The sequence below is a fragment of the Lithobates pipiens genome, unplaced genomic scaffold (assembly GCF_037356315.1).
Source record: "Lithobates pipiens isolate NorthernLeopardFrog02 unplaced genomic scaffold, aLitPip1_a1.2 Scaffold_22, whole genome shotgun sequence".
In the NCBI taxonomy this organism is placed as follows: Eukaryota; Metazoa; Chordata; class Amphibia; order Anura; family Ranidae; genus Lithobates; species Lithobates pipiens.
In genome coordinates this window covers 318,559,608-318,586,331 of record NW_027507784.1, presented here as the reverse complement: position 1 = coordinate 318,586,331, position 26,724 = coordinate 318,559,608, and the positions used below count along the sequence as shown (strand labels likewise).

Sequence of the window (26,724 nt, the reverse complement as noted above, 5' to 3'; positions counted from 1 at the left end):
AGGGATCAAGTCATTGCAACCCTCAAAGAATTCGGTTGGCTCCTGAATTTAGAGAAGAGCCAGTTGGTTCCTACACAGTCTCTCGTGTTCCTCGGCGCCCTGTTCAACACGGCAAGAGGTACCATCTCTCTACCCGAGGAGAAGATTGCAGTAATACGAGACAGGATCCACCTAGCTCTCTCCTCATCTCGTCTCAGTGCTCTTCATTGCCTAAAGATCATAGGCACCATGGTGTCTACTATACCAATGGTGAAGTGGGCACAATGGAGGATGCGCCCCTTTCAGGTGGGGTTTCTCCGTCAATGGTCGGGAGAGAAGGCCCAGTCCATCGAAGTTACTCAGACCATGAGAGGTTCCCTCCTTTGGTGGCTTCGTCGGGAGAATCTACTGAATTGTCATTCTCTTCTGCCAATCAAATGGATCTCAGTGACGTCAGATGCCAGCAACAAAGGCTGGGGGGCACATTGTCTGTCGGAAGTGGCTCAGGGCATTTGGGACTTTCCCTCTCGGGGAATAGTGTCGAATGTGTTGGAACTGCGAGCAGCCTTCCTAGCGCTGTTGGCATTTCCACATCTGATAGTGGGTGCGTCTGTAGTCCTCAGGCTGGACAATACGACTGCGGTCGCATACGTGAGGAAGCAAGGGGGCACCAGAAGTCGGTCTTTGCTGAAGGAAGTGGATCCAATAATGCGTTGGGCCCAGAGGAACCTGTCCAACCTAACAGCAGCCTATGTACCCGGAGTCCTCAATGTCACGGCGGACTTTCTATCACGAGTCCACTTGGACAACAACGAGTGGACCCTTCACGAAGAAGTGTTCCAGTGGGTTCTATCCCTGGGGATGTCTCCAGAAGTGGACCTATTCGCCTCTCGTTTCAACAAGAAGCTAACAAGGTTCTATTCAAGGTTCAAGGATCCGCAGGCCTACGGGATAGATGCCCTAACAGAGCAATGGCGATTCCACAAGGCATATGCCTTCCCTCCAACGCCAATCATCTTCCAATTCCTGAAGAGACTCAGATGGGAAGGAGTAGAAGTATTGGCAATAATCCCGTACTGGCCCAACAGGCTCTGGTTTCCTCTCCTATCCCTGCTCAGCTTTCGGGACCCGGTTCCTCTTCCGTCCAGGCGGGACCTTCTCTCCCAAGGGTCGGTTCTCCATCCATGTCCGGCTCAACTCCGGTTGAAGGTCTGGTTCTTGAGAGGGGAAGGCTGGAAGCTCTAGGGTGTCCTAAGGAAGCCATTTCCACTCTCCTAAGTGCAAGGAGAAGAAGCACTAATAAAGTGTATGAACGAATCTGGGCCAAGTTAGTTTATTATGTGTCCTCCAGAACCAGTTCCTATGTTTCACCCACAGTTCAAGATGTGTTGTGGTTCCTGCAATCAGGTTTGGACTTACCGTTATCAGTTAGCTCCCTTCGGGTTCAAGTTTCAGCTATTTCTGCTTTTACAGGGGTTCAGTGGGCCAGCCACGCTCTTATTCAGCAGTTTTTTAAGGGTGCTGTAAGATTGAGACCCCAAAGAAAACCCAGATTCCCTAAATGGGATCTACCTCTAGTCCTGGACTTCTTTTCTCTGCTCAGTAAGGATCTCTCCATCCGAGAACTTACCTTGAAAACCGCGTTCCTGGTGGCGGTCACCTCAGCGAAACGAGTTTCGGAAATTCAAGCTCTGGGAGTCAAGGAGCCTTTCCTAACCTTTTTTCCGGACAGAGTGGTCCTAGTTCCAATGTTGGGGTCAAACCCTAAGGTCACTTCGGTCTTTCATGATAATCAGGAAATCTCTCTACCCTTATTCAGATCCTCGGATTCCTCAGAAATTCATCCTCTTGACGTTGGACCCTCTTTAAAGCTCTACTTGGAAGCTACAGCTCCGTTCCGGCAGTCGGACTTCCTGTTCGTTCTGTTCTGTGGAAAGAACAAGGGCACTAGAGCATCAGTCAGGGCAATTGCAGCATGGATAGTTCAAGCGATCCAGTGGGCATACAGAGAAAAGGGCTTGGCTCCTCCTCAGGCGGTGACGGCACATTCGACCAGAAGTCTTTCTACCTCGTGGGCAGCTTCTCGCCATGTGGCTCCTGACGTGATATGCAGGGCAGCCTCGTGGTCTTCCATTCACACCTTTATGTCACATTATTGTGTTGAGCCAGCGGCTTTATCCTCAGTTGATTTTGGAGTTAAAGTTTTGTCAGTTGACGGTGTCAAATAAATCTTTGTTAAGCAGCATTTTTTGCCCACCCGGGTGTGTCTTGGCGAGTTATTTCCCACACGTAGGCTGCCATGGAGTCTGTCAGGAAAACGGAAAATTTATGTCAAATACTTACCGTAATTTTCCTTTCCTGATGGACTCCATGGCAGCAGGAGTTCCCTCCCAAATGGCTGGAGTAGGATAGTTACCGAACACGGCCTGTGGCAGGGAGCAAAGATTTATGGGAGTGTCGTCCTATAGGGTAATGGAGGCGGGACTAAACCCCACACGTAGGCTGCCATGGAGTCCATCAGGAAAGGAAAATTACGGTAAGTATTTGACATAAATTTTCTGTTTTTTCGGTTTTGGGTGAAAGCTGTTCCTGATGAAGTAGTTTCCAATTTAAGGGACGGGCACACTTTGGCCTTTACACCTTGCATGCTAAAGCACTTTGTTCAGATATTGATCTGTACATCTACAACACAAAAGCAAGTAAGGCACTGAATTAGCATTTGTCAAAATTCTTGCAATAGATAATTTACCCTGAAAATTTGAATGGTGAGGGTCCGGTATAGATGTTAACAAGGGACCCTAATAAAAAAAAAAAAAAAAAAAATAAATAAAAAAAACTCATGCAGTTGCACATAAAAAAACACATCATGATGAGGTTCTGGTATAAATGGCCACATAAAAAATAAAAATAAGTGTGGAGTTACCCCCAAAAAAATCTATACAGCAGCCAAACATGCAGTAAAGGAAGGGGGAAAAGTATGCAGCACCCCCTCCTGAACCATATGCACCGCTGGACGCCATTGACGGTGGATGTATCTCATAGACACGTGGTTTGTTTTTTCTGAATCGAAATTCTGACAACTTTTTTTTATTTTATTACAATAGTAACAAATTTAAATTAATCCGAAATAACTAAACAAACATTGCAGATAAAATTTGAATAGTAATCGAATTTGAATCGTTTTTGAATTTCAGAATAATAAAATAGAATAGAATAAAAAATAGAAGGGTAGAATATAATAGAGTAAAACGGAACAGAATAGAAAATAAAAGTATATTTAAAAAAAAATAGAATAGAAAATAAAGGGATAGAATATAATAGAGTAAAATGGAACAGAATAGAAAATAAAAGAATTGAAAAAAATAGAATAGAAAAGAATAAAGTAAAACAGAACAAAATAGAATAGAAAATAAAAGAATAGAATAAAATAGAATATAACCATTTTGTGAAATTCAAATTTTAAATAGAATACATTTAAATTCAAATAGAATAGAAAAAAGAATAGAATAGGAAAAAAAACTAGAATAAAATAGAACCTTCTTTCGAATTTTGATTAGAATAGCTATGGTAAGGCGGCAATGATGGGCATGGTGAGGCAGCAATGAGGGAGAAGTCAGACATGTGTGGACTGTGGAGAGGAGACTATAGGAAAACCAGAGCCACCAAGCTGGAGCCGACTGACTGATCCATGCAAGGTGCACCTGAGAGGTCAGTGACAGCGCCGCCAGGCCAGTCTGAGAGGGGGGTCACTGATGTAAGGAGGAGTGAATACAATAATGTAAGGGGTCGCTTATATAAAAGGTTTTCCCCTTGCTAACTATACAATTTATGTATTGCTTTTATTCATATGTTTGTACTTCATTTTCTTTCAATAAACTTTATTGTGATAAAAAAAAATAAAAGGTTTTCCCCTTATATCAGTAACCCATGCCCTCCCATCCCTTAGTGCAGTGATGGCTCGACTACACTGCAGAGTGCATGAGCATCATGGGAAATGTAGTTCCAAAACATCAGGAGTGCCAAGGTTTGCCATTGTAGTGTCATATTTTGCTGCCTATCACAGAATGCTGCGGAAGTGACGTTGCCGCCAGATATTGCGTACTGCGCATGCGCAAAGCGTTCCAAAAACTTGCGCCGTGCGTTCAAACATAGTTTCGGCAATACAGTTCAGCGAAACCATCACATAATGTTACGGAAGTGATGTTACAGACAACACAAACACTGGGCCGTGCGTCACAACACTAATACTTCCCTTGTTACCTAGTATCATTTTTTACCAACCATGCTGAGCTACATGCCGTGTTAGGATTTGCATTGCTGGGACTTGTAGTGCCTATCCTGAGCTACATGCTTCAGTGTTCAGTGTCCTCATCCTTATCCCCGAGCTTCAATGTTCAGTGTCCTCATCCTTATCCCCGTGCTTCAGTGTTCAGTGTCCTCATCCTTATCCCCGTGCTTCAGTGTTCAGTGTCCTCATCCTTATCCCCGAGCTTCAGTGTTCAGTGTCCTCATCCTTATCCCCGTGCTTCAATGTTCAGTGTCCTCATCCTTATCCCTGTGCTTCAATGTTCAGTGTCCTCATCCTTATCCCCGAGCTTCAATGTTCAGTGTCCTCATCCCTATCCCCGAGCTTCAATGTTCAGTGTCCTCATCCCTATCCCTGTGCTTCAATGTTCAGTGTCCTCATCCCTATCCCTGTGCTTCAATGTTCAGTGTCCTCATCCCTATCCCCGAGCTTCAATGTTCAGTGTCCTCATCCCTATCCCCCTGCTTCAATGTTCAGTGTCCTCATCCTTATCCCCGAGCTTCAATGTTCAGTGTCCTCATCCCTATCCCCGAGCTTCAATGTTCAGTGTCCTCATCCCTATCCCTGTGCTTCAATGTTCAGTGTCCTCATCCCTATCCCTGTGCTTCAATGTTCAGTGTCCTCATCCCTATCCCCGAGCTTCAATGTTCAGTGTCCTCATCCCTATCCCTGTGCTTCAATATTCAGTGTCCTCATCCCTATCCCCGTGCTTCAGTGTTCAGTGTCCTCATCCTTATCCCCGAGCTTCAATGTTCAGTGTCCTCATCCTTATCCCTGTGCTTCAATGTTCAGTGTCCTCACCCTTATCCCTGTGCTTCAATGTTCAGTGTCCTCATCCCTATCCCCGAGCTTCAATGTTCAGTGTCCTCATCGAAGCAGGGGGATAAGGATGAGGACACTGAACATTGAAGCACAGGGATAAGGATTAGGACACTGAACATTGAAGCACGGGGATAAGGATGAGGACACTGAATATTGAAGCACGGGGATAAGGATGAGGACACTGAACATTGAAGCAGGGGGATAGGGATGAGGACACTGAACATTGAAGCTCGGGGATAGGGATGAGGACACTGAACATTGAAGCATGGGGATAAGGATGAGGACACTGAACAATGAAGCCCGGGGATAGGGATGAGCACACTGAACATTGAAGCACGGGGATAAGGATGAGGACACTGAACATTGAAGCTCGGGGATAGGGATGAGGACACTGAACATTGAAGCATGGGGATAGGGATGAGGACACTGAACATTGAAGCATGGGGATAAGGATGAGGACACTGAACAATGAAGCCCGGGGATAGGGATGAGCACACTGAACATTGAAGCACGGGGATAAGGATGAGGACACTGAACATTGAAGCTCAGGGATAAGGATGAGGACACTGAACATTGAAGCACGGGGATAAGGATGAGGACACTGAACATGGAAGCACAGGGATAAGGATGAGGACACTGAACATTGAAGCTCGGGGATAAGGATGAGGACACTGAACATTGAAGCACAGGGATAAGGATGAGGACACTGAACATTGAAGCCCGGGGATAGGGATGAGGACACTGAACATTGAAGCACGGGGATAGGGATGAGGACACTGAACATTGAAGCATGGGGATAAGGATGAGGACACTGAACATTGAAGCTCGGGGATAAGGATGAGGACACTGAACATTGAAGCTCGGGGATAAGGATGAGGACACTGAACATTGAAGCCTGGGGATAGGGATGAGGACACTGAACATTGAAGCCCGGGGATAGGGATGAGGACACTGAACATTGAAGCATGGGGATAAGGATGAGGACACTGAACATTGAAGCCCAGGGATAGGGATGAGGACACTGAACATTGAAGCCCGGGGATAGGGATGAAGACACTGAACATTGAAGCAGGGGGATAGGGATGAGGACACTGAACATTGAAGCCCAGGGATAGGGATGAGGACACTGAACAATGAAGCCCGGGGATAGGGATGAAGACACTGAACATTGAAGCAGGGGGATAGGGATGAGGACACTGAACATTGAAGCTCGGGGATAAGGATGAGGACACTGAACATTGAAGCTCGGGGATAAGGATGAGGACACTGAACACTGAAGCACGGGGATAAGGATGAGGACACTGAACATTGAAGCTCGGGGATAAGGATGAGGACACTGAACACTGAAGCACGGGGATAGGGATGAGGACACTGAACATTGAAGCTCGGGGATAAGGATGAGGACACTGAACACTGAAGCTCGGGGATAGGGATGAGGACACTGAACACTGAAGCATGTAGCTCAGGATAGGCACTACAAGTCCCAGCAATGCAAATCCTAACACGGCATGTAGCTCAGCATGGTTGGTAAAAAATGATACTAGGTAACAAGGGAAGTATTAGTGTTGTGACGCACGGCCCAGTGTTTGTGTTGTCTGTAACATCACTTCCGTAACATTATGTGATGGTTTCGCTGAACTGTATTGCCGAAACTATGTTGGAACGCACGGCGCAAGTGTTTGGAACGCTTTGCGCATGCGCAGTACGCAATTTCTGGCGGCAACGTCACTTCTGCAGCATTCTGTGATAGGCAGCAAAATATGACACTACACCATCACTACCTTAGTGTATTCTTTCTGCAGAAGGCGGTCTCTGGTCACCAGAGTCCCCATCCCCCCCCCCCCAGACCCAGGTGTCCTCCTTGATGATTGCTCTACTTTTAATTGAAATTAACTGTTTTATATTTTATATATATCTCTATCTATCTATCCTTAGCCCTATGGGCATTTATATCTGTCTTATTTATATATAATACGCTCTTCAAATTGCATGGTTTTCCCTTTTTATGAACAAGAACATAATGATGTTATGCTGTTGGGCTGGCATAATAATGCTAATTATTCTTAGTCCGGTCTCTTATCATATAAGGTCCTCCATCCGATAGTGTCCGCTGGAGACTGCGCATGCTCAGTACACAGCAACACAGATTCCGAAAATTGCTGAGGATGAACGGCGCCTGCGCCGTGAGTCCGGGTTCTATCCCCACTATCCAAGTGGACACAGAGTAGGAATATAAAAGAGCCGAGCGCAGCGAGCGACCCTCTAATATTCACAACCCCGTGTCCGCTTGGATGGTGGGGCTACCACCTCCACTCACGGCGCAGGCGCCGTTCAGCTTCGGAGATTTTCCGAAGCTTCGTCTGCTTGCACGGCGCGGACACTATATGACACAACACCGGCCCTGCTGATGGGGTAAGTGCCGGGTAGACAGGGGTCACAGTGGCTGCATTTGATGGGGCACAAGGGGCTGCATATGATGGGGCACAAGGGGCTGCATATGAAAGCCTTACGAAGAATGAGATTGTGCACATTGGGTGTAGGTGAAGGAGGGGTGGGGAGGGGTTGTGTATTCCTGTCCATAGGGTGACAACAAGGCTCCTCCACACATCCAGTATAGTTAGTGTTGTCACCCTATGGACAGGAAGTCAGTTACTGGCAGGATCACCAGGTGCAAATAAGATAAATACTTTCTTGTTGAACGCAAATTACAGTGGAATTCTATTCTAAATAAAGAACAGACACAACTAAACTGGAATATCCCACATTCTACTCTTAGATTGGCAAACACTTGAATTCCAGCTCTGTTCCGCCCATTGGGGTCATACTGGCTCTTATAGTGCACCGGCCCGTCCCCGATCTGTCCCCCACCTGGCATGGAATGCGGCAGATAACATCGAATGTTACATTGTATCGTGGGGATTGTGAAGGTATTCCAGCCGGCCAATCACATCCCTTTATGGCTGTCAGGGTGTGGCCAGAGAGCTCAGCAGAACACGCGCCCAATGTCGGCCCGCGGCGTTCCCCTGTCTAGGCGACACTAGCGAGTAATGACAAGGGGGAATGGGCCAATCGTGCCGGGGGGGTGGGACTTAATCTGTCCAATGGGAGGAGCGGGGCGGAGCTGGGGTTTGTTGCATAGTAGCTGCATCGTCTTGCTGTGACCTGGATCGTTTAGGATGGCGACAGCAGCTGCTGCGGCGAGCAGTGTGGAGAGGGGAGTGCTGGTGAGTCACCGGGAGGAGGGGGGATGGGATGGAGGTAGAGGACACCCAATTGTATGTACTATGGTAATATGGATGGAGGACCCCCCCCCCCATTGTATGTACTATTGTGATATGGATGGAGGACAACCCCCCCCATTGTATGTACTATTGTGATATGGATGGAGGACAACCCCCCCCCATTTGTATGTACTATGATATGGATGGGAGACACCCCAATTGTATGTACTGTGGTGATATGGATGGGGGATAATCCCCCTCCCCAAATGTACTATGATGATCTGGATGGGGACCCCCCACCTGTATGTACTATGATGATATGGAGGACCCCCTTCGTTGTATGTACTGTGCTGGTGGGCATCGGGGTTACCCCATTAGTACTGGGATGATGGGGTTGGAGGGGTTACCCCATTCAACATATGTACTGTGATGATGGTAGTGGGTTGTCAGAGGAGGGGGGATATATTGCTGTATGTACTGTGATGGTGGTGGTGGTGGTGGTGGTGGTGATGGTGGTGGTAGTAGTGGGTGGCAGAGGAGGGGGGGGGTTATCTTGCTGTATGTACTGTGATGATGGTAGTTGGCGGTTGGCAGAGGAGGCGGGGTATATTGCTGTATGTACTGTGATGATGGTAGTGGGTTGGCAGAGGAGGGGGGGTAACTTTCTGTATGTACTGTGATGATGGTTGTGGTAGTAGTGGGTGGCAGAGGAGGCGGGGTATATTGCTGTATGTACTGTGATGATGATGGTGGTAGTAGTGGGTGGCAGAGGAGGGGGGGGGGTTATCTTGCTGTATGTACTGTGATGATGGTAGTTGGCGGTTGGCAGAGGAGGTGGGGTATATTGCTGTATGTACTGTGATGATGGTAGTGGGTTGGCAGAGGAGGGGGGGTAACTTTCTGTATGTACTGTGATGATCTGAGGAGGGCATTCCCACTCCATGTACTGTGATCAGATCATTACATAAATTGATTGATTTGCTATCCTGATCGAATCGTGTAATTGTCATCTACCCTTTTCATTGCCTTTGCCCTTTTTTTTGCAGAATCTAAGGTGAAACCAATTGGGTTGGGGGGGGGGGGGGGGGGGTTTCAATCTTGTGGTCCATTCTGAAAGCATATCCCCTTTCAATTCTTGTTTGCATTCTTCTACTGAAAGTGATCAGAGTGATCCAAGTGAAGGTTTTGTTGGTGCTGATCAATTTGTTTTTTTGGAAGCCACATTTATCAACCTGATCATATGACCGATCAATTACACCAGTGATGTAAAATACTGACATTAAAAGTTAAATGTGCTGATTGGCTGTTTCTTTCCAAATGTATGCCGAGTATGTTCTACATTTCTGAGAACCTATTGTAGGTACCAAGAGATTACACCGAGAAGTAGTGTCTTTACTTTCCAAAGTACTTTGAAGGTCAAATGACGAGGGAAGTTACTCGGTCACTCAGGACATTTTTTTGTGTGTCCGTTTTTATATTTCAAGCAATTGTAAAATTAAAAAGTATGAGAAAAATACAAGCTTCTCCTATTACCATGACCGCGTGTGGTCTTTGGTGTCAAAACCGCAACCTTCATTCTACCATTTGCTTTCCATTCGTTCTTGTATTTTGCCAAGTTCATATGCTGCTATGCGCCAAGGCTGCCTGTTGTTGTTTTTGGATGTCCTCCATCCACCATGTTCTTCTCCCTTGCCCTCTTCCACAATCTCGCTTTGCTACTCTCCAGCCGAGGTTTTGTGAGATGTGGCCAAGAATTGGCAATTTGCTCTTTAAATATCCATTCCAACAGACAATTATGTTTAATTGAATGTGTTGCACCTCTTCTTTGGTGACCATGTCTATCCAGCAGGTCTCTGAGATCCTTTTTGTAGCACAGCTCACAACTTGTAATCTTCTTATCTAGAGACCTTGTGCTGACAAAAATGTTTCTATGCCATGCCTGAGAACATACCAGACTTGGTAGCAATCATTTCTTTGGGCTTAGAGCACATATGTCAAAGACCAGGCCTGCTGGCCAAATCCGACCCGCCAGGCCTTGCCATGTGGCACTCCCTCTCAGTTTTGAAACTGGAACATTTAGGATCTCCATTTTGCCACCTCCGGCTCTCATCCTCAATTCCTTCTGTCACTTTTAAACTCACTCAGGTTGAACTGGATGGACTGGTGTCTTTATTCAACCTAACTATGAAACATAGGGAGTTGCTAGAACTGGGCAAGGTATGAAGGGGGGGGGGGGGGTTGTTTGGTATTGCACTCCTGCGTTCTGTGCGTGGCGCACCCCTGAGCATAGCGCACTCCAGATGCAGCTGGTCCTTTTTGAGGGCAACTATGATACTGGTGCAGTCTGCGCTGAAATTGAGTTTGACATCCCCTCCGAGGCAGATTATTCCATATCAGCTCTTTTGTGTCTCCAGAAATTTTGTTTGGCCTTGGCGATTCCAGCTTTGATGTCAGCATAGTTCCTCAGGGTTGCCTGAATGCATGATCATCATCATAATCATCATCATTCATAATCATCCATTGAACACCCTAGGGTTCCTCCAGAGCTTGCTAGGGGTTTCTTGAGCTGTGTCTAATTGACCTCCTATTTGATAGTGTCTGCATGGTTCTGGGGTCAATGTCACTTGGTAGAACCAGTTGCACAAAGCCAATAACCTTTTAACCATCTGTAAGGATTGCATTCTTCCCCATGACAACCAATGAAGGCAGCATTTTTTTTTCCCCTTGCCACCAATTATTTGGTTTTAGTAAGGGTTCCTTGAGACCTAGAAATTATTCCAAGGGTTCCTCTGGGATAAAAAGGTTGACAGAGACTGATCTAGTCTCCATAAACTTTGCTTGGATTCCAGCTCTGAGATCAGAGTTATCCTTTAGGTTTCCAATAATCCATGTTCCATAGTTTTGGAAGTTGGTTACTTGCGCTAGTCTTTCATTTTCAAGAATTTGTTTCAATTAATTGTGTCCTTTGTGTTTTTTATTTTTTTTAGGAGACCTTCTTTCTGCACTTTAAGCATACGTCAAGTTCTTAGATTCTGTAGGCAAAACGGTATTGTCTGGGTTGCTTATTTTCTGCATGATCTTGGATTCATACAATGGAATTCCAACCCCTTCACAAATACCTTGAAACTCTTTGCCAAAATGGGTATGGAACAGCATTTCAGCATCTGCTTCTCTTTATCAGGTTTAATCTGTTGCAGCTGAGGAGGCTGTGGTCTTGCGTAATATGGTGATTCTGTAAAAATAGCACAATAGGAGGCTGTTTTGGAACTTGCATGACTACATTTCTGAAAAAAAAAAATCCACCTTTTTTTACCATTTTAAAAAGTAGTCTATGAGCATCAATCCACTGACTTTGGCCAAGCTGCGATGATTTCATCCATCTGCTGCAGGCAGTAGGAGACATTTCCTCAGTCTCATTTGCCCCAATAACCAGATTGCAGCATTGTAACTTTTGTATCAAGTTGCAAGTTGAGAGGCTGCAGCACATTTTGGGGCAGGAGCGAAGAAAACTGCATTTCTTATCGTACATCACGGGACACAGAGCCATAGTAGTTACTATGTGGGTTATAGGCCACCTTCACGTGATGGACTCTGCCACGCCCTAAGACAAAGTCCACTCCCTATATAACCCCTCCCACTACTGGGAGTACCTCAGTTTTTTTTTTTTTTTTTTTTTTTTTCCACCAGTGTCTAAGGTATTGGTCACGAGTAAAGATGTGCTGTGCTGAGCTCCACTGGAGCAATGCTTGCTGGGGCTAGCCATGCTGACCGGATCCATTCAATGTCTTTTTAGGCTGAATTGAATGGTACCCAGACCTTGTGTCCGAAGAAACAAAGTTTTGCCTGTAAATGCTTCTCTTTTTAGAGAGCTGGACCCTGGCATCCAGTACTTTTGGTATTAAGGCCATAACGTTTTTTTACTGGCGGTGATGCTATTACAGGTCCAAAATTGTGGGTTTCCCCGAGGGTCACCAGCTCCTGAAGGTTTGTTAACGGGACCCACCATGAAAGGTAAAGATTGGGTCTGTTGGTTTTACCACAGAAAACCTTGTGGTGGGAAAGGTAAGTGGAGATTTCTAAGAAATTTTAGAACTTTCTTATGAATGTCTCCTTTTAAATTAGTGAATGTTGACACGCCTATGTGTCACCACTGGGGGCTGTATAGAGCACTTGCCTTCTCATGCTTCCTCACCCTGTGTCTGGAACTGCAGCTTCCTTGCCTGCAGCAGACCTTCGGTAAGTCTGGGGGGGGGTTTCCTTCCACCAGACACCCCCCACCTGTGCTGTTTCCCCCCCCCCCTCTTCAAGAGGAAATGTCAGGAGAAGGAAAAAAACAAACAGCATGCTGCCCTACTTGGTGGCATCCAGGCTCCCTCCTCACCATTTTATTTTATTTTTTTATTTTTTTTCCCCTCACAGTACAATCTAATAGGATCAGAGGCCCGCTCTTTTTTAAAAAGAGAGGGGGGCGTAGGCGACGGAGGGGGTGGGGCTTAGCGCGGCATTGGCATCCCCTAACGTCCAGCGTGGGAAAGTGTGTTTTTAAAAGCACCATTGTTAACAGAGGGGCATAAAAGAGGTTTGGTGACACAGGCATTCCTTTTTACACATTTACTATTGCATCAGGCTGAGCATTTATTGCATCGGCAGGGCCGGACTATTGCTCAAGCAGTGGATGTGTACCTTCTGGTAGTACCTCTGCTTTGTGCATTGGGCTATGGTCGGAAGTGGGGGGGGGGGGGTAAATGCACCTCAAAAAAGGGCTCTAGAAAGACTTCTAAAGCCACTAGGAAGCCTAAAACAACCTAAAAAAGAGATGGAATCCTCCCCTGAGAGTGATATGGCTGAGAGTGAGCCATCAGTGAAGTTGGGTGTTGCACCTGTTTTTAGCACTGCTGTATTTATTACTGAAGATGTGTTGTTTTTTTTTTTTTGGTTGTTTTTTTTTTTTTTTTCCCCCTCAACCATTTTAAACTTGGAACAAAAAATTTGATGCCTCAATTGCATCCCAGAGTGTGACTAAGCATAACAGGTCCCTGTCCCTTACCCAGGACCCTCAGACTGAGGAACTGGTGACGAGAGATGACGCTTTTCTCTCAGAGGATCAGGAAGAGACTGAAGACTCCTCTTCTGAAGAGTCTAATATGGAAGGATCAGGTTGACGGGAAAGGTTGTTGGTACAATCTCTCACTGTTTTGGTCCGTCCCACATTTTTGCTGCCAGTAGCGGAGTCAGTCGATGAGCCCACTTGTTTGGGTTCGCTAAAGCCTCCCCAACCTATTCATGCTATCCTATCCATTCATTACTGAAAAGGCTTATGTAGTCTGAGTGGGAGCACCCAGATGAAAACTTTTTTGGAGGAAAAAAAGAGTTTAAGAAATGAGGGATTCCAGCAATTGGCACTGCTAAATCCTCCTTGAGCAAGAACTTGACGTGTCCTGTAGACCATGCTCAAATGCTGAAGGATTCAACAGATAAGAAGTTTGAATTCTTATTTAAAAACAATATTTCTCTGACAGGTTCAGGGGTTCAGCCTGCGCTGCCAGTGATCGGAGTATGTCAGTGCTTAAAAGACCAGTTTAAGGCGGTGCTCAACATTAATCCTGATAAGCAGGCCCAAGATTTGGCCAGGATATCAGGGGCCTTATGTTTTACAGTAGATGCTATGAAAGATTCAATTCTCCAAGCCTCATGGCTTATGCTCTGGCTGGTACATGTGCGTAGAGTTCTATGGTTGAAAAATTGGTCAGCCAAAGCGCCATGCAAAAAGCTCTTGGCTAGTTTTCCATTTCCTGGCGAACGGTTGTTTGGAGACGATCTGGATAAATATATCCAAAGAATTTCTCATGGAAAAAGTTCTCTATTACCAGTTAACCACTTCAATACAGGGCACTTTCACCCCCTTCCTTCCCAGCCCAATTTTCAGCTTTCAGCGCTCTAGCGCTTTCAGTGACAATTGCGCGGTCATGCTACACTGTACCCAAATGAAATTGTTATCATTTTGTTCGCACAAATAGAGCTTTATTTTGGTGTTATTTATTCACGACTCCGTTTTTTTTTTTTTTTGCGATATAAGCGCAAAAAAAGCGGAAATTTGGGAAAAAAACAATATTTTCTTTTTTCTATTTGAAAAGAAATCCAATAAAATCAAATTTTGTCATAAATTTAAGCCAAAATGTATTCTGCTACATGTTTTTGGTAAAAAAAAATTCAGTTAAGTGTATAATAATTGGTTTGTGTGATCACGGACATATGTACGCAAATGATCATGTACATATGTGTGCAGGTGATCACGTACATATGTGTGCAGATAATCATTGGGACATGTGATTTTAGTGGGACATATGTGGGGGACATGTTTTTATTATTAGGGACATGTGTTTTTATTATTTGGGGACATGTATGTTTTGGGGACATGTGTGTTTTGGGGACATATGTGGGGACTGTGTTTTCACTGTGTGGTGTGTTGTGTGTTTACACTACACTGATGATCAGTGAGTAAAAAGCAGCCCATACTCACTGATCATCAGCCGGCTGCAGCGTTCTGCTCTCCTCTTCTCAGCGGTGACTTCCGTGTGAGGAGAGGAGAGCCGATTGCCTAGCAACCGGCTGTTTGTTTACATCACATGACGGCCGTGATTGGACACGGCCGTCATGTGATCAGGAGGGCCAATCACAGAGCCCTCCTGCCGATCTGAGATGTGCCGTGTCCGGGTGACACGAGCACATCGGGATCGCGCCGCTGCGCGCGATCCCGCTGCTCCTGAATGACGTTCCTGAACGTCCTATCAGGAGCAGGCGGCTCCCACCCGGCCGTATATATACATTGGCCGGGTGGGAAGTGGTTAAGAAGAAGTTTAAGTGGTGTGTGTTTTTTTTTTTTTTTCTTTTTCATCTTTTTTTTCTTCTCCAGTGCCAGAAGCATCTGCATCCAGGCAGTCGCCATGGCCTCCACCTTCAAGTTCAAGAGGTAAACCTCAGGGTCAAAAGAGGCCCTGGGGAAGGAAGCCCGCTAAACAAAATACTAAAACCTCACTCGAGTGGGGGGAAGACTTCTGCCGTTCTTAAGGGTCTGGCAGGGAAAGTTGAGACAAATGGGTGGCTTCCTCAATATCTCTGGTTACAGACTAGATTTCAGAGAGTTTGTCTCCTCGTTTTCTCAGATCAAACGTTCCCAGAGACCCAATAAAAAAGGATTCTTTCTGGCTTTAGATGATCTCTTGTCTCAAGTGATATCAGTGGTCCATATGAAAGATCGAGGGTTAGGGTTTTATTCAAACCTTTTTATGGTACCAAAACCAAACGGGGATGTCAGACCCATTTTAGATCTCAAAGATCTGAACCGGTTTTTGAATAGCCGCTCTCTTTCGCAAGGAGTCAATCCGATCAGTGGTCTCCATTCTACAAGGTGGAGAACTGCTAGCGTCAATCGACATCAAGGATGCTTATCTACATGTACCTATTTTCCCCACTTGCCAGAAATAACTACGCTTCGAGGTAGAAAATCTTCATTTTCAGTTTGTAGCTCTGCCTATTGGTCTAGCTACTGCACCTCAAGTGGCTCCCCCTTTAGCCATATTAAGGGCTCAGGGGATAACGATTCTGGCTTATTTAGACAATCTACTCTTGATAGATCAGTCGGTAGCCCGCTTAAACCAGAGTTTGGTCACCGCAGTCAGCTACCTGGAATACCTAGGTTGGATTCTCAACCTAGAGAAATCCTCCTTTAAAACCATCAAGGAGATTGCAGTACTTGGGCATGATCATAGATACAGCTCAGAAGAGGGTGTTCTTGCCCCAGGCAAAGATCAGTTCCATAAGGGAACTGATTCTGGTGGTCAAAGCAATGAAGAATCCTTCTATTTGACTTTGCATGAGATTGTTGAGAAAGATGGTAGCGTCATTCGAGGCTGTTCTTTATGTGCAGTTTCATTCGAGAATGCTGCAAAACGGTATCCTGTCCACTTGGAACTAAAAGATCCAAGCTCTAGACTTCCCGATGCGTTTATCCCCCAAAGTGCGTCAAAGCCTCCAGCTTCCTGATCCAGACACAGACAGCAGGACCTGGACCCGCCCCTGGCTCCTGTGTCACCGGATGCGATTGACAGCAGTGGGAGCCAACGGCTCCCGCTGCTATCAATCTATCCAATGTGGAGCCGCCGGGCTCGTGCACATCACTGGAGCAATCGGGTTCAGTTAAGAAAAAGGGGGGGGGGAGCTCTGGAGACAGCACAGAAGATTTTTCGCCTTGCATAAAGGTGAGAAAACATGAGACTTTACAACCCCTTTACCAGTGGGAGGATCTTAAAGGGGCAAGAAATACCAGGAGTGTATGTGCGGAATTCAGGGGTGTGCTATGTACGGAGTGCAGTGTCGGAGTGCACTACATACAGAGTACAGGGTTTGGAGGTGTGCTGTGCACAGTGTGCAGGGTTCAGCTCTTCATCATAGGCTGTCCCTCTCCCTTCCACCCTGGGTGTGAGGGCCACATGAAATGGCCTGTGGGCCTTGTGTTTGACACGTGTCCTAAACTGTGCAGGTTTAGGAGATGTTTACTGTACTTACAGGTAAGCCTTATTATAGAACTACCTGTAGGTATAAATTACAAAGCAGAGTTTACTACCTCTTTAACCTCCCTGGTGGTATGATTATGTCAGATTTTTGCGTCTCATAGCGGTACAATTATTTTACATAGAAATTTGGTGTTTTATATTGTAGGCCTGTAATTCTTAGTAATAACACACTTAAATCTGTCCAAACAAGAGTCTATTAGATATCCCAGGTATGATGAAGTTTGAAACACAATCCTAAATTATAATATAAAAATAAATCCCCACGATTCACTATCGCTCAATTCTGCAAGTGTTCTAATTTATTATCGCTGTTTTCTAGTTGGTTCTAGTTGTAAAGGGACACTTTTTGGTTGCTATGGACAATCTCCAGTTTCCAGGCAGAAATGACAATAATATAAAACTGTATGCAAGGCACTGGACAAAGCACTGGGGACAAAAGGGATGTGAAATTTCATACAGTAATGTAATCTGTAAGATTACACTGTATTGTGTGTATGATTTTTGAAATTGCCGGCGGGCTCCGCCCCCGTGCGTCATGACGCTCACGGGGAACTGAGCCTGGCGCAGAGGACAGAGCCCACGGACACAGCGGCGGGACATTACAGGATCCTGGTGACAAGGGAAGTATACCGCACCAGGATCCTGCAATGCAATCCCGAGTGTGGCTTGGGGTTACTGCTAATGGTGCTGAAATTTAACCCCAAGCCACACTCGGGATAACCGCCAGGGAGGTTAAAGTGTTGTAGTCCTTAGCCTGCAGATACTGTAGTATTGGTGTATAGCGGGGCTCAGCAACCTGTAGAGCGTAGTCTTGTCTTGCCTCAGAGTGGACTCTAAAGTTGGTTATGAAGTAGGGAACAAGAGCCACATAAGCCGATATCTCCTCTGTAGTGTTGGCTCCTGTCGCATGATACCAACTGCGCTCCACCTCTTATCCCGGCCAGCGGTCTCCAGAGTGGTGCCAGCAGCAGGAAAGGAGAGATCTTTGGGTCATTGTGAAGTAATACACTGGGCATAATAGTACAAGGCTGCTTTCACACTGATGTGCTGCGCTTTACCCACACCATGGGTGCAGTGTAGGGAACCTGCAGGTCTGCTGCCCTTAGCCATAGACGTCTATTATACCCTTCGGGTTTGGTGCAATTTCTGAAAGCGATATGTTGCCTCGCCCCACCTGATTTAAACCCATGATTGCACGTTTGTGATGCGGTTGTACGTAGGGGTGCAACGGATCAAAAAACTCACGGATCGGATCATTTTTCGGATCAGCAAATAATAATTGAATTTGCAAAAACCTGTGAAAATGCCACCACCATATAGTCCCCACTGCAATATACATCTCCCCCACTGTAATATCCAAGTCATCTCCCCCAATGTAGTATTGGCAGGGTAAGTATTGGCAGGGTATTGCTGGGATGGCTGTGGCTGCCATCCGATTTCTCCCCTCTACTGTACAGATCAGTACAGAGAGGGGAGAGAGGAACCGGCATCGTCATGGTTTGTTTACAGGTGATGGCTCCGTCATGGAGCGATCACATTGTAAATGCAGATGGGTGTACCAAGATGGCCGCCGCTCCGGAACTAGGCCGAACCTGCGGCCTTTCCTAAGGCTGAGATCGCGGGGTGACCTGTTCGGATCAGTGCTGATCCGTTGCACCCCTAGTAGTACGGCAATTAGAGGTTTAAACCGGGTTTGAGGAGGTGACCTTGTGCCCGGTGATCTTTGACTTCTCTGTTGTTCAGGTAGATCTCCACCTCTTTAACGTTGCCTACTCCTGGTGTATAGATTTGTGCATAAAAATAAATTCATATCCTAAGCATATGGTAGAAGATTAAAGCATTTCATCGCATGCCTTCCCATGTATGTGCCGTGTTCACTGGGGTGTGTAATGTTTTAAGCACACAACGACCCAGAAATCCCTTCATCCGGAGGTATTGGATTCTTCTCTGCTCTTGCGTATCTCCAGCTAACACCTACAAGCGTGCTGTTTGAGTAGTCCAATACTGCTAAGTTCTGCATTCCAGTATATTGAGGTTTTTATCTTCGTGTTGATGGGGCTGGTGGTGTAAGAAATAAGTCTGCTACAGCTGCTATGAGACCAAAGCTAGCCGGAGCGAACGGGCTGATGCAGAATTGAGTAGGGTTGAAACAACAAATCGATTACGATTTTAATAATCGATTAATCGGCCAGCCGATTAGTTGGCCTTCATACAGAATGCATTATTTGTTTACATATCGGGTAATACAGTGCAGCACACATACAGCTCAGTACACCATCCATACATGTCAGTAAGTGCCTGAGAACATGTGAATGTGTGAGGAGCAATGACTCGTGGGACATGTAGTCCTGAGCGGGAAGTGAGTGCTTCTAAAGGCAGAAGTTTTCTTTACCTTGCTATAGGGGCCCTCTATACTGTACTTAACACACAGCAAAAAGCACTGCAGAAACGGATCAAAAGCAAACTGCATAGGTGTGTATCAAGGCTTATGCTGGCCACACCGATCAATTTTCAGATGAGAATATTCATATAAAAAAATCTTTGTACATTCGCTGAATGAAAGAATGTTTGAAAATTTTCACTTGCTTTTAACATTCTGTTTTTAAAATGAATGTAATTTCTGAACGAAAACCACATACACCGTCTGAAAATTCCTTTGACCAAGAAGTTTTCTATTTCAAAATTTTCCTTTCACTGTGGTTGAAAACTAACGTCGATTTGACCCCACTAACGATTCAAAAATGTAACAAATGTTCTTAAAAGGACTTTTTTTATTTTTTTATTTTTTATTATTATTTATTTGTATGGCCAGCATATAATATATTTACAGTTCTGTTTCAAAATGTGCAAAACAGTCTTCAACTTTTTTCTTTAAAAAAAAGTCTGATATTGACCAGATTCAACCTCTAATATTATATCTCTTCTAATAGTATATATACAGTATATCTCTTCTGTCTGTTATTCTCAGTGGATTAGAGATTTTACTCTCTAACCATATAGTTGGTTATTTATATTTACCACTGCATAGAGATATTTAAGAATAAATTGGCTTTTATTTATTTTTTGGAAACTTTACATATTAAAGCGGGATTCCTGATCGGATCCCTCCCCCGCTCCGGTGTCACAATTGACACCTTTCAGGGGGGAGGGGGGTGGAGATACCTGTCAAAGACAGGTATTTACACCCACTTCCGGGCATAGACTCCCGTGGGAGTCTACGCCATTTCCTGCCCTGCCGCACTGTCTGCTGGGACACACACGGGTCCCAGTGACAGCGCGAAGATTTCCTATTGCGCGACGCGACTCGCGCATGCGCAGTAGGGAACCGGGAAGTGAAGCTGATTCGCTTCACTTCCTGATTCCCTCACCTAGAATGGTGGCGGCAGCAGCCGAGAGCCGAGCGATCGATCGGCCTCGGCTGCCGGCATCGCTGGAACCCGGGTGAGTGTCCATTTATTAAAAGTCAGCAGCTGCAGTATTTGTAGCTGCTGGCTTTTAATATTTATTTATTTTTTTTTTTTTGGTGGAATCCCTCTTTAACTAAACTATACACCACACTTTATTTTATTTTTTATTTTATTTTTTTAGGTTATTAATCGGCCAGTTAATCAATTTATGAAACTAATCTTGAGTTGCATCCCTAGACTTCAGTAGCCTTTTTTTTTTTTTTTTTTCCCTCAAACACAATAGTTTCTAGTCATGGCCTGAGGTGTGTGTGTGTGTGTGTGTGTGTGTTTTTTGTTTTGCATGGCTCAAATGTCTAGTCCAGCCAGAATCCATTAATAGATGCAGAAGGCTTCATTTATACTGGATTGGCCTTATTACTACATGGCAATGCTTCGGTCACCGTAGGGGTTTGCTCGCGCTATGTTGTGTGCACTTGGTGTTTTGGAATAATTGATAGCATAGTCAAACTGACAAACGTTTTCGACCACAGTGACATTACAATTCAAAGGGGCAGAAAACTTTTCTCGCTCAAACTAATTTTAAGGGCAGTGTATGTGGTTTTCATTCAAAAATGACATTCATTTTTGAGATTGAATGTTTTTAAAAGCAAGTGTAATTTTCGAAAGACATTTGTTGATTCATCTAATATTCAAAGAAGTTTTGTACGAATTTTCTTGTCCAAAAACTAAACGTTTTAATAGCCAGCATAAGACGTTCAGTAGCAACAGCATGGGGTTTTTTATTTATTTTATTTTAAATATCTGTCATGATGGTGATTTAAAAAAAAAAAAGGCCCTTTTTTATAGTACAAAAAAAAGCAGATAATCACTAATATAAGACCTCTTTTCAGACCAAGCGGATCCACCTGCTCAGCGGAGGCTATCTCCACTAAGCAGACGGATGACAAGTCCATATCCGCTCCACTATACAGAGCAGACACTGACACAACCCATTCTCCTCTATGGGGTGGTCAAGTGGAAATGGACTGCATGTCCGTTTCCATCCAATTGTCATCCGATCTGATTCACTGTACCGCCATACGTCAGTTTTAACCACTTGCCGCCCGCCGTATAGCAAAATAACGCTGGCAAAGTGGTTTATTTATCCTGATTGGTCGTCGTATGACTTGATCAGGATAACAGAGGGTGAGTGCAGCGTGGCAATCAGGGGTGCAATGTCTGTCTGACACATCGCACCCCCGATCGCCGTGCTGTGCTTGCCCTCTGTTATCACCCTCTATTATCATCAAGTCATATGACGACCAATCAGGATAAATAAACCACTTTGCCTGGTTCACAGCTGATCATCGTGTGAAGCAGGAAGTGCAGATAAATGGCTTTCCTTGGTTCCCACTGACAGGAGAGCCAATCGGCGGCTCTCCTGTCTGGGGGGGGGGGGGGGTCTGTGCTGATAATCAGCACATTGATTATTACCACAGGACCATCAAAAGGTGCCCATCAGCTGCCAGCCTGCCCTCATCTTTAAAGCCTGTCAGTGCCCATGAAAGTACAGATCAGAGCCCAAAAAAAGTGCCACTCAGTGCCCCATCATTGATGCTTGTCAGTGCCCCATCAAAGTGCCACTCAGTAAAGCATGTCACTAGCTCCTCGTCAGTGCTGCCTATCCAGTGCCTCCTATCAGAGCCGTCAGTGCTGCCTATCGGTGCCCATCGTGTTTTTTTTTTTTTTTTTTTTTTTTATATCGCAAAAATTTAAAACCAGAGGAGATTAAATACCACCAAAAGAAAGCTCTATTTCTGGGGGAAAAAAGGACATCAATTTTGTTTTGGTACAGCATTGCATGGCCGCGCAATTGTCAGTTAAAGTGACGCAGTACCAAATTGCAAAAAGTGCTCTGGTCAGGAAGGAGGCAAATCCTTCTGGGGCTGAAGAGGTTAAGGGGGTGTGGCGGGGGCGTGCCCTATGCCTACATACACTTGTTAGTAGGTGCCCTTCATTCCCATCTCAAAATGTTGGGAGGTATGCTCTCTGCCAACCATTTTTGGGAAGAAAATGATAAAAAATTTAGTATGGTTACAGTGTTGCATGACCGTGCAATTGTCATTCAAAGTGTGACAGCACTGAAAGCTAAAAATTGTCCTGGACAGGAAGGGGGAAAGTGCCTGGTATGGATGTGGTTAAGCAGATTTTATCAGATCAGATGCCCGGCGGCATCCAAAAATCACTTCCTTTTTTATTTTTCTCAGGAAAACATGTTGGTAAGCCTTCAGCATTACAGAGAGTCTTCTCCTCCGGGAGCCTCAGCCACCACAATTTAAAGTCTGTATCAAATTATGCGTGCAATTTTTACTTTTATGGTGAATTATATGCCTGACCTATATACTTCAATGGAACCTTTTTGTTTCTGAATTGGAATCGTACAGTATATGCATCAGGGCGTGTCTGGTTCTTGTTGTGCTTTATACTAAAGTCAAACCAGAGTTCTCCCTGGGGCAAGGACCTCACGATAAAATTGTCCCTTTCTATGGTCTCTACCCAGAATACTACTATACCGCGCCATGTCTCCAATGAATAGAACCCTTTTTATTTAATTGAACTTCCATTTATTGAACAGCCATCTTTATGGTGACAGTTGTACACCACAGAGGAACCTGTAAACCCAAATGCACTTAGGTGGTGACCAGTGTTGGTCATCAAAAACATTTTCGACAGCGGCATATTTCGCCATTTTACCAGTAACCAAATGAAAATTACCCCATGATTACGTCAATCGATGCAGATCCATTCCATTTTCTTCAATAAATTAAAATGGAACGGAGGGACATTTTACACACGTGAGCTCCTGGTTTCCTTGGCGATCCCCCTGTAAAGGCTGTGTGTGCTTCCCCTCCAAGCAAGCCAGGTAGCGACTGTAGCGTGCTTAGCATTGTGCAGTATTTACAGACCATCCAGAGCACTGTGCGTTACAGGGCTCCCAAGAATCGTGACTCGCACAACCGTCCAGAGCATTGTTCATTACAGGACTCCTCAGACCGCCCAGGACACTGTGGAGCATTACAGGCCTCCCGACTGTCCGGAGGACCAGAGCACTGTGCATTAAAGGCCTCGCCAGTCCCGACTATCCGGAGGACCAGAGCACTGTGCATTAAAGGCCTCGCCAGTCCCGACTGTCCGGAGGACCAGAGCACTGTGCATTAAAGGCCTCGCCAGTCCCGACTATCCGGAGGACCAGAGCACTGTGCATTACAGGTCTCCCCAGTCCGGACCAGAGCCTCTGTGCGTTACAGGCCGCCCCGCAGACCACGGTCCAGGGCGTTTGTGTAGTTTGTTCTATCCTTAATGCCTTAAATAACATAATCAGTTTTTACTCCAGGAGTATATAATGCGTTTGGAAATGCTTAAACCCATAATGTTTTAATCGACTAAAATGTACTGCAGATTTTAGTCCACTAAATACGACTAAAACAATTGCAGATGTCTGAAATGCAACTAAAACTAAAATGTCATTTCAATCAAAAGACTGACTAAAACTAAATCAAAATTTTGATTCCAAAATTAACACGGTTAGTGACCACCATGGTTGTCACCAGTGTAGGGGTGTATGAAACCCCTACACTACAGGCCAATCAGTCAGGCACAGCATTAATTAAAGGCCTCTCCTTATTTCAGCTTGTGATCTTCCACAAACCTGTAGTGAATCTAAAGCGAGCCATAGATGATGGTTAGAAGGAAAGAAAATCGCTCAGTTCAGCCCCTTTCACGCAGGCTTTTGATCAGGTCCGCTTGTCAGTTTTTCAGACGGACCTGATCAGACGCTCCATGCACTCCTTCCTGCCTTTGGCAGTAATTGCATGTACTAAAAAATAAAAAATCAGACAGGATTGGCTGCAATAAAGGTGATCGATGGATCAACTTCCGTACAACCAGCCTGCCAATAGATGGATTAAATTTGGGCCGGTCCTTGCCAAACTGGCCAGAGATTGTCCGTCCAGGTTTAGCTGGAGATGTGCTTAAAACATTTAGTGACACTACACACCTTTGTTTATTTAAAAAAAAAAAAAAAAAAAAAGTCTATTGACTTATGTATTCCTTGAAGCGTTATTAAATCCCAAACCAAAAATGTAATTCTGTATATTGCAGTTTACCAATCCTATGTAGTGGCTGTGTTTTCTTGTTTTAGGCTTTTGTTTTAATTTTTTTTTCTCCTTGTTTTCACCTGGAAATCTGGACTTTAACACACCTGTATTGGTGTCTACACTCCATGAAGGAGCACAGAGGACAGCAGCATTGTTAGTAGGGAGAATGGGAATGTCAGATGTGCTAGCAGGTTTAGATTTAAAAGATGTACGGAATTTTTTTTTTTTTTTTTTTTTTGAGTGGTATCCGTACGATGCTGCATCTTTTCCCCCGCCAGCTCTAACACTAAGAACTGAGCGATCTATCACCGCCGATCGCTCTGTTCTCAGGGCTCCGTGAGCTGTGGACCAGCTCTGTGACATCAGCAGACAGTGGACTTCAGCCCTCTGCTAAAAACTGGTCACAGGAAGAGTACAGCAAAGCGAGCTTTGCCCGTACTTGTCATTTTTTTTAATTATTTTTTTTATTTTAGATTAAAATAATTGAAGCTGAACTCCAGCTAACGCTTTTCAAGTAATTATAGCAACTTTTTTTATTTTACTTGTTTATTTTGGTACAGTTTTTGCATAAATTAATAAAAGCTGATCATTGTAAGCACCCCCTGTCAGTGGTAACTGGTTTGTCTCATCCCTCTAACTGCTACATCTGCAGGACAGCTTGTTCTATTGGATAACAATAGATTTACTGGCCAAATCACCAGCTGAAAATAAGAGGACCTAAAAAAGAAAACAAATGCAGCGATCATCTCTAAGAACTGGCATGCTGCAATATAATGTTTGGGTTTCCTACCACTTTAACTCAAAGTACCTCCTATTGCTCTCAGCCTCCACTACATCTCAAAATTGTATTTATCCTGTGATTTGGCTTCCTGTCAGAGGGAAGCTAATTATGTTTGTGGCCCCTCAGTACTGTATATAGGGACATGGCTACCCTTTTGCTTGCTCCCAAGTTGTCCTATCGCAGTGATGGCGAACCTTGGCACCCCAGATGTTTTGGAACTACATTTCCCATGATGCTCCACTACACTGCAGAGTGCCAGAGCATCATGGGAAATGTAGTTCCAAAACATCTGGGGTGCCAAGGTTCGCCATCACTGTCCTATGGCATGGGCCTCGCCCAGCCCACCACTGTTTAACCATTTCAACCCCATAAGATTTTACCCACTTCCTGACCAGAGCACCTTTTACAATTTGGCACTGCGCCGCTTTAACTGACAATTGCGCGGTCATGCAACGCTGTTCTCAAATTAAATTTCCATCCTTTTTTTATTTTATTTTTTATTTTTTTTTCCCCACACATTAGAGCTTTCTATTGGTAGTATTTGATCACATCCGCAGTTTTTTATTTTATTTTTTTTTATATTTTCTGCGCTATAAACAAAAAAAGGGACAATTTTGAAAAAATAATTCTTGCTATAATATCCCCAAAAAAAAAATGTTTTTAATAAACACATTTCTTCATCAGTTTAGGCCAATATGCTCTTCTCCATATATTTTGGTAATAAAATCGCAACAACCTATATCGATTGGTTTGCACAAAAGTTATAGCATCTACAAACTATGGGAAATATATTTTATGGCTTTTTTTATTTTTTTTAGGTACTGCGACATTACGGCGGACAGATCGGACACTTTTTTTTTTTGGGTCCATTTGACATTTATACAGCGATTAGACTAATAAAAATGCTCTGATTGCTGTGTAAATGTGACTGGTAGGGAAAGGGTTAACACTATTTTGGTCTCATGTAACCGTTAAGCAAACTGTCAGTTTATAATAATCACAGGACTCTATAGATCTATTCCATGATAGTCACCCTTTTTGCTATAGACAGTTGCTGTAGTCTATGTAAATTTCCCTCTTGAAAGATGATGCTTGAATTTGTCCTATCATAGATTACTGTGACAATGGGCCATTTTGTTTTTATTTATTTTTATTCTTTTTATTTTTTAAATCCTTGTGTCAAGTGCTCTATTTTATCTGAGCATGTCAGAGAAGCATCTTCATTGTAACCTCCAATAAAGTTAGAATTGTTTTTATTTTCTCTGAGACTTTATTTTATTTTTAAGAAAAAAACAGAAGTATATGTATTTTTATATTTACCAGCAGAAAACTGAGCTTTTTGTTTGTGTGTGGGTTGGTTGTTTTTTATTTATTTTTATAAAAAAATATAAATGAATAAAAATGTATATTATAATTTTTTTTTTTTTTTTTGGGGGGGAAAAAAAAATCACTCTGGATCAGGCTGCATTCACACACGTCAAATGTGTGTTCTGAGATTT

General features: G+C 44.4%; 1 protein-coding gene across 1 annotated transcript in view; it reads left to right on the top strand.

Annotated features, from left to right (window-relative positions):
• The first annotated feature begins 8,199 nt into the window (after positions 1-8,199).
• Positions 8,200-26,724, top strand: part of ROGDI (rogdi atypical leucine zipper) — a 53,399-nt gene continuing 34,874 nt past the window's right edge. The window contains exon 1 of the mRNA XM_077449449.1: positions 8,200-8,331. Coding sequence (XP_077305575.1) covers positions 8,284-8,331 — 48 coding nt within the window. The 5' untranslated portion in view covers positions 8,200-8,283. The remainder of the gene's footprint in view (positions 8,332-26,724) is intronic.